Source organism: Genypterus blacodes, unplaced genomic scaffold (genome assembly GCF_046128005.1).
Source record: "Genypterus blacodes isolate CSIRO-AG114 ecotype Tasmania unplaced genomic scaffold, CSIRO-AGI_Gbla_v1 ptg000019l_1, whole genome shotgun sequence".
NCBI lineage: Eukaryota > Metazoa > Chordata > Actinopteri > Ophidiiformes > Ophidiidae > Genypterus > Genypterus blacodes.
The window spans coordinates 3,110,790-3,124,534 of NW_027466832.1; the positions used below are offsets into that span (position 1 = coordinate 3,110,790).

Genomic DNA, 13,745 nt, shown 5'->3' on the forward strand with positions numbered 1-13,745 from the left:
AAACCCAGCAACACGCTGAGAGAGAAAATGGTCCACAAATGGTCCACAAGAAGAGCAACCTAGTATATGCTGTCCAACACAGTAAGGAGTGCACAGACCTGTACATCTGGTAAACAAAACAACCATTTTACCAACGTATGGCTAAACACAGGATGGCCGGCTCTTCGGGACAAGACTTTGCAGTCCACTTTCACTTATAGCAGTGGTTCCCAAAGTGGGGGGCACAACCCCTAGGGGTGCACAGAGCTACAGAGCTAAGAGGAGTGATATGAATAAGTACCAACTCAGGTAAATGAATGAGGCGATCTTTATTCGTTTGCTGCAGGAGAATGAGCGTCCAGAGCGTGTCAGAGCGATCAGCCGACCCGTATTGTTTTATATCGTATCTCCCCCCATCAGACCGATCAAAGCTTCTGATCTATATACGTGGGGCGCGAAAGAAAAAGTTTGGGAACCACTGACTTAAAGGATAAGGAACACTCCTTTAAGGACAATAATGTACACATCCTGGACAGGGAAGACGGTTTGAAACTGGAGTCAAAGAGGTGATCTATGTAAAGATAGAGAAACCATCTCAAATCAAACAGCAAAGGAGGTCTACGACATCCCCTGTCACCCACGTACAATGCTGTTCTCTCATCCCTCCTCAGGAGACTAAACAATAAATTCAGCCTGTAATGAACATTGTTACAGCTGGTCTGTCTGTCGACTGTGGGAGAACCCCAACAACTGTCGCCTTTATCCACCCTTGGCCACAGACAACTCTCACTCTAACGACAATCATCACAGCCAGGACAACTAATCAGGAGTTCCAACAAGCCTGATTATGACTAATCAGGAGTATCAACAAGCCTGATTATGACTCCACCTGGGAATCCCCACCAGTCTGCGAGAACTAAAGTTGCCTTTCGAATGAGAGGTGAAACATCTTCAAGCCTTTACCTGCATGGCCAGCTGCCTTTCCCATGAATTTCACACACCAAAACCCTGACCTCAAAATGACACCCACCATGCAGAAAAAGTTTTTGCCTGGCATGGTCGATTTTTACTCAATTTAACAATCTGTTTCAGCATATACCGACTGCAGAGCTTGTTACACAACAATAGCCATTTTAAATGTTCCACATGTTTCACCACTAAAAAATAATTTACAAACTGGGGAATATTGGAGGCAATGAACAGGTTGCTTATTTTCTACAAAACAAACTGGGCATTTGAATTTCATCATTGAGTTATGACAATCTTCTCAGCCACAACACTGTTAAGATATGGAATCGATGTACAATCATGCCATCAATTGGAAACTCAAAGTACCTGAAAAAGAATCATAGATTGCATTGAAATACACACTCCTGATTGAGACATGAGACCAGCCATTGCATGCAATCATGCCAAAAAGTGGCCAATCACTACACGTGAATATAACACCTAAACTGACTTGATAGATATGTGTCTTGTAATGTGCATCTGTGAAAAATATTAATGAAAACATTTCCCATTTGGGCTATTTTGAGAGGTTTGGCTTACTCAAAACTGCATAGGGATACTTTGAATGTAAATCCCTCGTAAAAAACCCTTCCTCTTACATATAAAGATCAATTTTCACACTTTTAAGAGTTCTATTACTCATGTGGAAGGGTATTGATGTAAAACTATTTTAACAAGTTTGATATGAATGTTTTTTACTTGTATTTTTATTCATATGAATGTATTTTGTGAAAAAGATTAAATAATTAAATATAGGATGTTAAAAGTGTCTGCTTTCATTTTGAGCTTTGCTGTGTTTCTGTGATATGTATATTGTAGATTTGTAACCATTTTTTTTTGTTTGCTATTTTATTGAAGCAAACATTTTACATGACATTGTGCATACAATTGTAGGATATTTTGGAGAGAATTTTTTGTACAGAAAGAGGGGGAAGACGAGAGAGAGTAGATTTGTAAACATAAGAATAATCAAAAAACATAGCTGAGATTGCCCCATTACTGCGAATTGAGGTGTAGTTTACATGTCATGATCATCTATCATGTCTACATTCCCAGTGAGCAAGCAGTGACACATATCATTAAATATTAGTCTGTAGATGTATGGCCATGCTGTTTTTATAGTTGTCTTTATGGATATGTTATTTGGAAGATAAATGCTATGTAGAATGCATTGGTGTTCAAATTATGCTTAATCTGGAAAGCAGCATCCATATTACTCACTGATGAATACCTTTTATACAGGATCATCTGTTTTGTTTTATTAATAGGGGTGGATTTAGCACCTTGTTTGTATTGCAATGTGTGTGTGTCATTTGTTCAACATTCACAGTCTATAACACACAGTACTCTAAGTGTTTGTTTACAGGTGTGTATGATATATCTCAAATATACCAAATATAAATAATAATTCACAACTCTGTAACCCTTTTTCCGAAAGTGCTTTACCTACACTGATGGCAGGCGCATTCCATGCAAAGAGCCAACCTGCACATCAAAATATTTGTGAGTTATGCCTTTAAATAAACTTTTTTTTAAATAATTTTTCTGTTTACAGTTTAATGCAAACAGTGTCTATCAGTGACTATTTACGTATTTAAACTTGACCTGGAAAATGTACCCTAACATACACACGTACACACTTTCTCAAACCTCCAGTGGGTCTTTCTCCTGGATAATGTAATTATTGCTTGGAAATTCTGTGCATTGATCGCACATTCAGCACAAGAGAGATCCATACCAATGCATTGCTGTGTGCATGCATCCGTCAAGTTGGTCCCCAGCATAGAAACACACTGGGAATCTAACAGAGTGCACGGCTCATTGAGCCAAATAAGTAATCTACTACTGACCTTGGATAAAACCCCTACAGGCTACAAACTATAAATACAGTATGTAGTCCCAATGGGGAAAAGACTTCAACAAACCCTTTGGTAGAAAGAATAAAGAGAGAGTGTGAGTAGTACACTACAATTATCCAAATGCATATCTGCCTCACATACATTAAGACATGACATGACATGACATGACATGACAAGATGATGACCCTAAAAGTGCATATTTGGGTCATAGTGTAAGAGGTGTATGTCATATAATATACCTTGTAATAATGAAGGAAATAATAGCTAAATTCAAATTAGTCATTCTCTCAAAGACTGATAGATGCTTATGCATAAGCGAATAAGAACATAGTTATGGATCACAATGTGTGTGTGGTGTTTGAGAAATGAATAAAACATGTCATTTATATGGGGAAAATATGGACTAAAATAGATCACAAGATTATGCAATCCTAAAGGGGAATATGTGGGGTGGAAAATATGCATAAATATTCTAGATCATAATGAGGCACTTTGCCTGGAGCACAGGAACTAAGATAGGGCAGAGGAAATACTGATAGGTCTAAAGAATATGTCCTGAGTTTGCCCTCACTGGTTGAACAGGATGAAATGTGACTAAAAATGTAAAAGGTAAAAATGTGTCTTTTCTACTTATTTTGGATTGATTGCAGCACTGGACTGCCGGTGACTAAGCCTCCCTTTACACGCATTGTAATGTGATTCTGTATCTAGACTGTTCTCTGTATAAATTCATTTCACGTCAGGACTTGAATTTCCACCCTGTGTTAAAAAGTGATTATCTTATCTGTTTTTTGCCTGCATTGTGATTGGATCTCAGTAGGTTGTTGTGTGGTTATGTTTTCTCTTTGTTCCTGTCATTGGTACGAATTCAGACCAGTTGCTAGATTCAATCTATCTATAATCATGAGATTGAGCAGGAAGACAACAATTGAGGTTGACCGTGGACAATCATGAATTAAGTTTATAAAGTTATCATTGTGGAATAAAATCATTTTAAGCATAAAGGATGAGAGGATTTTTATTTCTAAAAGGAAATACTGTGCGTATGCAAATGCAAATTCATATTCTTATGTTTATGATTATTGTTATTCTTCTTATTTTTACTGATTATGCCACTCAACACTTTGTTCACACGAGACATTAAAGCTTCCACCCACTCTGACATCCCTCTCACCTTGTCTCTATCACTTTACATTTCTCACTGTTCATTCCGCTGTCACTTACTTCCCCTGCCTTCTTTCTCTTCGCCCTGTCCTGATTTATTTTATTCCTATATTCCTCCAATGTTCTGCTTTCTTCTCCTCCCTGATGAAACATAGACCTGCATTGCCAGTGAATCTATTGAAATCACGTCTGGAAGGCAGGACATGAACAAAGATGTAAAATTCAAACTGCTATATTAAAACAACAGAAATTTCTTACCACAGCAATCGTATTTATGTGTTGTGCTATGTGCTGCAATGCTTGGCCTTGATGATTAGATTAATAGCTTCTTCCTTGATATAAAGAGCAAACTCGCTCAATTGTTATTTTTACATGTTTACATTATTTAATGTACAGTACAACCTTACCATGGATGGAAAAGGGATCCCTGTCATGTAAATTTCCAGTCTCATGCCCTTGTCCAAGGATGAGTTAAATTATGAATTGATGTGTCGAAGTTTCTCAATTATCAAGTGAAAAGCAGCCTAAGTCTTGGTTGGGGTTGTAGTGTACAGGGAGATCAATCACATGTTTAACAGTAGGATGTGAGGGTGGGAATATTCGAATTTGGGATATGGGGCAAGCTTTAATCATACATTAAAGCAACACATCAAACAGCAAGCACATCACATAAACGTTTTACTAACATCTATCAGCATTTTCAAATCAAGATGGTTTGAAGTTATTAGCTTTGGCTCATTTACGAATGTCCCAACAGTTATACACAGCAGTGTAATAGTGGAGTCTGTAAAGAAGCTTTTTAACCTGGAATTAATATAATTGAATTTATAACTCAAGTGGCAACTCCTTTGGCTGAAGAGATTTGATCTGAGTCAATAATATCTGAGTCACTGAACCAGTGAGGACATGTGACAAAGACAACAGGCAAAAGTCTAACAGACTCTCTGACTTTGAGCTATTGCAGATGAAACAAGTGAGAGAAAATAACATCTTTAGATGTCAATCCAAAGCTGTGGTTGTTCTTTGGAATAATAATATTTGCTGCAATCCCACAACTGGCTGTAAAGGGGATGGGGGATGAGGAGATGTCCCATTAGAAATTTCCAACAGGGAATTTCAACATTACGATTTCCCAGTTCAAATGAAAAGCATCACTAGATGCAATACCAGAAATAGGGCTGGAAGTGCCAAAGGCTTTATTCACATAAAGCTTTTGACAATTTAAAGCTGAATGATCACAGGTGCGCTCCTGTGATCATGATTTAACAGATATTCACCGCACAATCTGACATACAGAACTAAAAGGATTGCTTTTATTGCACAGTTTGCAGGAGTCGTTAAGGTTACTGGTGCCTGCCCATTATGTTGCTGATGGTTTACCTTCCTACCTGAGTGTTGAACATCAGGCAAAGTCCTCGTAGCTATGAGAGGCAGACCAGTCTTTTCACACTTATGTGTTTGGAAAACATGTCTAAAATCTGAAGAGACAATTAGTTTCTCATTTTGACTAACACTGTCAGCTAAAAGGTGGCCAGTGCATTTGTCAGAGTCGAACTGTGTTTGAGCGTGGTCTTCTCTGTTTTCACCCAATGCTCTGAGAAATATGGTGTGACAAGAATTACAGAGCTTTGACACATAAGTCGAGACCGTAATTACACTGTTGCCCTTGAAGCATCACGCAGCAGAAAAGTTATCTGTGATGCAAGATAAGTAAAGGCAACATTGATGAGGTTTGTGTTTTGTAATTTATGAGCGATTTAAACCTGTAATTACATACATCACATGTTAAACAGAAGAATTAGATATTCTGTGTGACATTCGAATCCCTGCAGGCCTACCATTTGCAGCTTTCAAAGTAAGAAAATGATGTTGTTATCTGGGAGGTGGTGTCAAAACTCTGAATCCACCAGAAATCTGCAGCCAAAGGCGGATTGTGGCTTTTCAAGATTAATCCATGTTTTTGGAGATATTGTCATCAAATATTACAGTGTGTACTGTACTTTTCTTTAGCTACAGACTGCTGTAGGCTACCAGTTGACAAACTGACAGCTCTTGCATTCAAATCTTTAGGAGAAAAACGGATGTATTGACCAGGGCTAAGAAGACATCTTTGTAAGAGCACACATATCTCTTTTTTTGTCTTGTAGTCCCTTATACTGCAATATCAGACCATACAGACCTACTTTCACCCCTGTATATAACTGTGTAGATGTATTTTTGAGTGTCTGTCTGGCAGCTGTGTGTGTGTGTCAAAGGTGGGGGACTTGAGTCCCATGACATGGCCAGAGTCAGACTTGAGTTGCAAATTTGAGAACTTGCTTGGCAAAAGTTGTTAAGAGCCTCGACTTGACTTGATATTTATGTCTTGAGGCTTGACTTTTCTATTTGAATTTTTCATAATCGTATATGAGGAAGCAGAGAAACTCATCCCTCACAGAGCACTTCTTGGCAAGACCCTTCCTACGCAGCACTTAAATTGGTCAGTTGCCCATCAACACTTGCATTGCCTCGTGCAAGCATGGGCGCATGGGCAATCGGAGTGCTTGAATGCTGCGAAGGGGCGGAAACGTTGTCATTTTGTACCTGAATATTCATACCATACTAAAAGGTTCTTTGAAATCAACGGGTGCTCAGAGAATTTGACGCAAGGGTCAATCTCAGACTTTAATGGTAAGATCATCCAAGCACCAAGAAATTCATCAGATACATTAATGATTAAAAACTTTCCATAGGCCTATTGGTCTGATATTGTGAAATGTGACCTCATCAAACTATTTTGATGAGACTTAAAGTGATAATGTTATTATATATTCTCTCTGTCTTGTTCCCTCTCTCCCTCGTGTGATCCCTGCAGGACACGAATCAGATGTGTCATAAATCCCAAGTCACATTCCTGAATATTTCTCTACTTCTTTCTTTACATGTTCAAACAAAGTTTGCAATAGTTATAAGGCTGCATTCACCTTGTAAACTAAAATTGTTGATCAGTAAATAAGGTACATTGAAATGGTTTTTCGTTTTGCACCCATTGCACCCAAGTATACTTACTTTGCCAAGCTACACGCAAGTGTATACAGTAAACTCTGGCGACATTACACAGTATTTTGAAAGTCTTTTAGGTAAGTTTTGAAGTTTGGTTGTATTTGACCAGAGGGGTTATATACTTGTAATTATTTTGTTAAATAAGTTACTTGAAGATGACAAGCCAAGATTCATTCAAAAACCTCACAACCCACTAGCTGCTTAAAGAAGCTGCATCTCTGGATAAGCCATGAAAATAATATCATCCGAGCCTCAACATTAAGGACAATTGTGGGGTGATTAGTTCAGTAAAAGCTGAAGTCGGATTGTAAACTATGATTGTAAATATGAAATTTGGAGGGTAGGTAAAGGAGTATGAGATCTGGCCAAGCGTATAAAAATTACACTTGACAAATTTTAGGGGGCGGCGCTATAATGAGGCAAAGAAAATATTGGTTAATAACTTGCTCATTGTGAGGTGCCAGTTATATCAATGTTTTTGGTCAATAGAGCTGCATCCTTTGGCATAGGCCACACCCATTTCTACCCAATGTTTTTTTCACAGAGAATGTAACTGACTTAAAATGCTACTACTCACTTACTGATAATGCCTAGGCTTATAGATGTAATTCCTATCTAACCAGGCTTACAGAGGTGTCGATGTAGGCCTCCACCAGACAGCATTTTCCTACAGAGGTATCTCAAGGCAAATGCGTTTTCTGATTAGATGAATCAACACGAATGCTAGCCTTGATGATTACTCAAAATAAATGTCTAATTATTATGTAAATTAACGATGTACCTAACAGACTTTGTTTGATTAAGACCTGTCAATGATATAGCAATAAGCTAATCAAACTATTGGCCATTCTGATCCTAAAACTGAGTTTGTGAGAACAGTGAGAACATGCAAAAAAAAAATCTCCATTTCATCTGGAAAAACATTCCCTTCTAACTGGCCCCGAGCCCACATGCCATGCTTTGCATAATAATAATAACTATTATTATTATTATTATTATTGTAATTATTATATAATGTTGATACTAGAATCTTGATTTCATTTAACATTACGATTACTTTTAATGTGGCACTGTGTGTTTTCAGAGACATTAACATTGAAAAGACCTGATTCAAATATCTTGCCACCCCATTTACAATTTAGACTGATTAAAAGCTGAGGCTAATGACACAAATGCTAACTAAATTAAAGCCCAATTTGAAAAATGGCAGCCAAGAAGACAGTAGGTAGTGTCCTGTGGGCTTTTCAAAATAGAGTCGATATAAAATGTGTGATTTCAGTATTCAAGGTTATTGTTGGTGAACATTGAGTGAGAAAAAGACAATAATAAATACTGGTGATTTAACAGTTAAAAAAGTAAAAAAAGGTGAAACAGTTCATTTGAGAATATATAGAGATTCAAAAGAAAGTAATTGAAGTGAACAATTCATTTTGGTTAAAAAGGTGTTACATGATAACATGACTGTAATTTGAACGTTTTGATTATCTTAATTTGCAATATGTGTTTTGAAATATGCCAGTCACTTGTAGAGTGAGATGTCAAAAAGTATGAGGGATGCAGAGCAACATAGGCGCTAGAGACTTAAAGTAATGTTTTTTCTTACTGTTCCGACAGGAATCAAATGTAATGTGCTACACAAAGGATTGGCCACAGTGTCATTCTTAAAAGTGTAACATTAAAGGCTATCGTGCAAAGACAGGATGTCAATAATCCTTGTTTATAATATAAAATATGAAACCCGTGGACATAAGTTAACAGTAAAGTGGTTAAATAAACAGTTCATTGGTTATCAGTTAATAATTCAAATTAGGGAGTTTGAATTTAAGCTTCCTGATCAGTGGTCTTACAGGTTCCAGTTGTTTTGGTGTGCAGGGCAGTCACAGGAAATGTGAAAAAGAAGATGAAAAAATAAAAATACACTTTATGTGTGAGTATATCACATATGCCTTGGCTTGCACGGTTATATTATGGTATATTACCAAACAAACAACAACACAATTTTTGTGAATCAGCCTCCTCCACACAGTTTTAACTGATGCATTTACATGCTGTAAGTAAGCTCTTTAAACGGAAGCTCCAGCCCTCATGGTGTCAAAACCAATTAGTGTGAAAGCCACGCTCATGCTGCAACATGGGAATGAATCCTAGCTCATTGTATGCTGTCGTAGGTTTCTTTATTTCCTCTCTTTGTCCCTACAGGATGTAGTAACATTACTAGAAGATGTAGCAAAACATATAAAGAGGTCATCACATGCTGCTCTCATTTTAACTAACCAAATTCATGTTTTTAAATGGAAGTACAAGGCAATTCAATTATTCAACAATCGGGTATAAATATAAATCTGGACCAGTTCTCCGATATTGTAGGCCAATATTAAAGACAGTCATTAATGTCTCTAAAACAGCATTTAGATATTGTCTGAGCTAGTTACTCCTCAACCAGACAACCATTTAAAAAAAAGAATTCATATGTATGCGCACATGCACTCATGTATGATGTCAGTGTACAGCATTTATATACAGATATAAGAGCCATACACATTTGCAGTTACTGTACTGTGTTTGTAAATTGTTGCAAATTCCATTCAGAAACCGTCATAAATAAAAACATTGGTACCGTCACAAACAGGGTTGACTACAAAATGCATGTCATATCAGAATTACGGGTTTAAGTTAACTATTTCTCCATCATATGACCCATACAGACCCATATGGAACCCATACTGTCACGCATGACAGGGACATTTCTGGCAAGAAAGGGTGCATACTGCTATAAGCTCCTATAGATTTTTACCGCATGCAAGGATATATGGGATTTGATATGTAAAGTCCAGTGAAATGTGGATTTTGATTACCTGGTGTGATTTGCTAACATGAACCAGACATTTCGAGAAATTGCTACATCTGTGGTCCCCAGGTAATACTAGTCCAGTGTGAATAGTATTAAGAACACCAAAATCAACTCCACCCTAGGAGGACTTTGTCTTTTCATTAGAGCAGTTAGACATGAATTCAATCAGTCATTGCATTCATACCCTCAGCTTACAGTTGTTTTTTTGTTTTTTAACAAAACCTCAATACAAAAGCATCCAGGAATATGTCATGTAGCTAAATCTTGTAAAAAATAGAGGTGGTTTTTGTGAGTCTCTGACATGAAAACATTTTAGAGCCCTCTGATCTATCCACCTCTATTAGTAAAACAAGATTCATCTGAAAATTAGCCACACATAGAAAATGTCTTCTGTCTAATTAGCTCTATGGTGTGGATGCGACTCTACCGCAACAACATGACTGCACTGTGCTAATTGCCACTTGCAAATAAAAGGATGCCATATTGACAATGTGTGAGTTAAGGAGACATGCTGCTGTTGGCAACATTCTCAACTGTCTTTCTTCAGAGCGCTCTACCTCTTCCAATTATTGACTAAGAATATTTTCCATCCCTGGGTCCTCCTGCTTATACATCATTACCAGTAGCGATCAATCACTGATTATTAAATGAAATGTCTATTAAGAATGAGGGGTATTTCCATACTGGGCTGTGGGCCAGAGAACGATGCCGAAGGCAGCTGGAGCTCTGAGACCGAAGAGGCAAATCCAGGTCATACTGCTCTTTCATATGCAGCAACCTACTGTGAAGCTGAAAGTCTTTCTGCTGTCTACACACACAAAGCTGGAAGTTTCCTTGACTTGACAACCATCATAATGTGGAAACACACACATACACACAATCTTACAAAAAAACGTTCTCCCCATGAATAATACTGTCACACACAACCCACTGTATTCCCATAAAGACCAGCGAGCACACATACCTCTATGTTATAATATATAATGCAGAATTAGTCATTTGTAAGAATAAATGATCGTACATGTAGGAGAGAGTACTAGTATATGTATATGAATAAAAAGCACTGCAAGATCAGAATGTGGTTTGACTGAATGGTAGAGTGGTTGGTTTCCAGCCTAATAAATTAATAGATATATGTAAAGATTAAATGAATGAAGTGAGAAATTGAATTTACATTTAAATTATACCATTAGGAAGAATCTTTCAATTGTTGATAAAGCAATTGTTTTTCATTGCTGTTTCTGTGAGTGATTAATTAATTAAACCTCCGCCGAACTGTCGTCTACAAACTTCCAAAATGCCGGCCCCATCATGGACAAGACAGCAGCCTATGATTGCACTGCTGGTTATAGAGAATTCAAAATAAAAGTGCAGTATCCAATGATTCATAGGTCATAAATTCTTAAACAAAAACTAATTAGGATGAGACAGATGAAGCCATACTTAATATACACTGCTCAAATAAATTAAGGGAACACTTAATCATGACAGTATAACATCAAGTCAATTTAACTTCAGGAATATCAAACTGTCCATTTTGGAAGCTTGCAAGATTGTGAATCAATTGCACCTGCTTTTGTGCAAATGAAAGTGACAACAGGTGCCATGGAGAGGCAAAAGCGAGACAACCCCTAACAAGGGCATGGTTTTACACGTAGAGCCCGAGGACAATTGTTCTATCCTTCCTTGATTTTTGGTGTGATTTTTCGAATACAGCCCACAATGGGTTGATGATTTTGGTTTCAATTGATCTTTGTTACGTAATTTTATTCTCAACAAATTCTACAATGTACATCAGCAAAGATTTTCATATTGAATAATTTGTTCATCAAGATACAATGTGATTTCAGTGTTCCCGTAATTTCTTTTGAGCAGTGTAGTCAGACGGCCTTACTGTCACACTAATGGTATCAGATTGTGTTAGTTACGTTCAGCATGTGTTTTTTGTAATTATCACATGCAGATGTTTAGATAACCAGGAACTACAACTATAACATCTGTGTTACTAGTTTTTCTCTGAATATAAGTGCCATGTTTGTCTGAGGCAGTTTGGTGTGACACCAGAGGTGTGATAGTGTTTATCCTGATGTGATGCCATTTGCACTCAGGCAAGACGCTGTTCTGTCTGATGCCTGACCACTGATGCTGAAGTCTGAGGATGTCCTAGAATGTGCACTGTACACTTGAGTAGACAGTAGACCTAGTAGGTAATAACAGTAACCATTTTTTCAATGTATATAAATCAAATTATGCCTTTCTGTGCTACCGAGCGGTAGCACTGATGGGGATTGATTCATATAATAGAACTTATTAATTATTGCTTTCGCATTGTGGTGGCAAATTTAGTGAACCCACTACAAATTACCACCAGGGATGCTAAATTTTGCATCACTGCAATTCTTCATTTTTGCTTAGTACTGATTATATAAATGAGCACAGCCACAGTGCTGGTAATTTTAATCAAGTGCCTCTAATAAGGATCAGCTGTGAGGAAGGCAGTGAATGCACACATGGCTCTTCACAGGCTGTCTATTAATGTTAAATGCTAGTGTTATAAGACAGTATGTGTGTGTGTGTGTGTGTGTGTGTGTGTGTGTGTGTGTGTGTGTGTGTGTGTGTGTGTGTGTGTGTGTGTGTGTGTGTGTGTCTGTGTGTCTGTGTGTATGCATGTAGATGTATTTTGGTGTCATAGCCTTGTTGGGATGCTTAACTAAAGGCTGATAAAACATAACTTACTCACTCTCTTTTTCACACACACTTACCACGACACTTACCCTAACAACACTGCATAAGTCCTTAAATATTGCAGACACTTTAAGATGTTACGTGTTCCTTTTTGTGTGTGTGTGTGAGAGGGATAGTCGGTGGGGATTCTTGTGGAAATGCTGACAATAAATTGACATTGAATTTGCCTAATTTCATTATTCTTGGTTTGTCTACTCCTCTGCTTGTTCTCTGCATATACCCTGTATCTTGTGTAACTTGTCTGTCTCTCCCACCAGCACACACAAAGTGACATTCACACTTAATCTATTACTTGTATGTGTGTGCACAGTCAATTCAGTGTCATATTTCAAGTCTCATTTTAGGTACATCTATACATAAATCAATGTGTGTCTTTGAGTAGATGTCGAGGAGTAGAATTGTTGGTACAGCAGAAGTGTGTGCGTGCACGTTTGTGTGTATCAGTGCCTAAACTTTGATCCTGCAGGAGCTCTCCAGTAGGTGTGAAAAGGGAGAGGAGCAGCAGAGAGACCACAGCCCAGAACACGGCCTCTTTGCAATGAGAGAGACTCATTCAAAGGCCCCCGTGGGTCCCAATGAGACACGCAAACACAGCTAACCTACACTGGTATTTTATTTTCACATAATTTGGTTGCATTAGCTTTCAGCTCCAATTTAAAGAAGTGAGCGAGCTGAAAGATGGAAATAAAGGAAATGGTGGGTGAAGAATCATTGCGGTGTGTGTGCTTTTTTAACTCGTCAAAATGATTTGGAATTATTGAAATGACATGTTACTGTCACACTCTGCCCCATTCTGGACTGACCTTTAGAGCTACACTGATTGTAAATATTACTCAGATTGCTTTTATGATTATTAACAATGACATTCAGTGTTGGTTGAATAAAACATCGTAGTAGCAGACTTTGTATATTTTTCATTTGGAATGAACCTCATACACCTAATATACGTATGTATTCATGCTTTCATTTTCTTCATACCAAATGTGGATTTATTTCATGAGTGACATGTCAACAACTTTCTATTCTTACACGTGTCCAGATTCATATTTCATAATCACAAATGATAAATCTTTGACTTCTGAAAAAATTATAGTAAG

General features: G+C 37.5%; 1 protein-coding gene across 9 annotated transcripts in view; it reads right to left on the reverse strand.

The window, feature by feature from the left end:
- nlgn1 (neuroligin 1) overlaps window positions 1-13,745 on the reverse strand; it is a 206,640-nt gene that overhangs the window by 137,243 nt on the left and 55,652 nt on the right. Inside the window, exon 5 of one of the 9 annotated variants that reach the window (XM_076141599.1) lies at window positions 10,006-10,021. The exons of 6 other annotated variants lie outside the window; for them this stretch is intronic. In XM_076141599.1, the coding sequence (XP_075997714.1) occupies window positions 10,006-10,021 (16 nt within the window). Of the gene's footprint in view, window positions 1-1,428; window positions 1,468-6,199; window positions 6,240-10,005; window positions 10,022-13,745 lie in introns of all 9 variants that reach the window. 2 more of the 9 variants (XM_076141598.1, XM_076141601.1) reach the window with 2 other exon arrangements.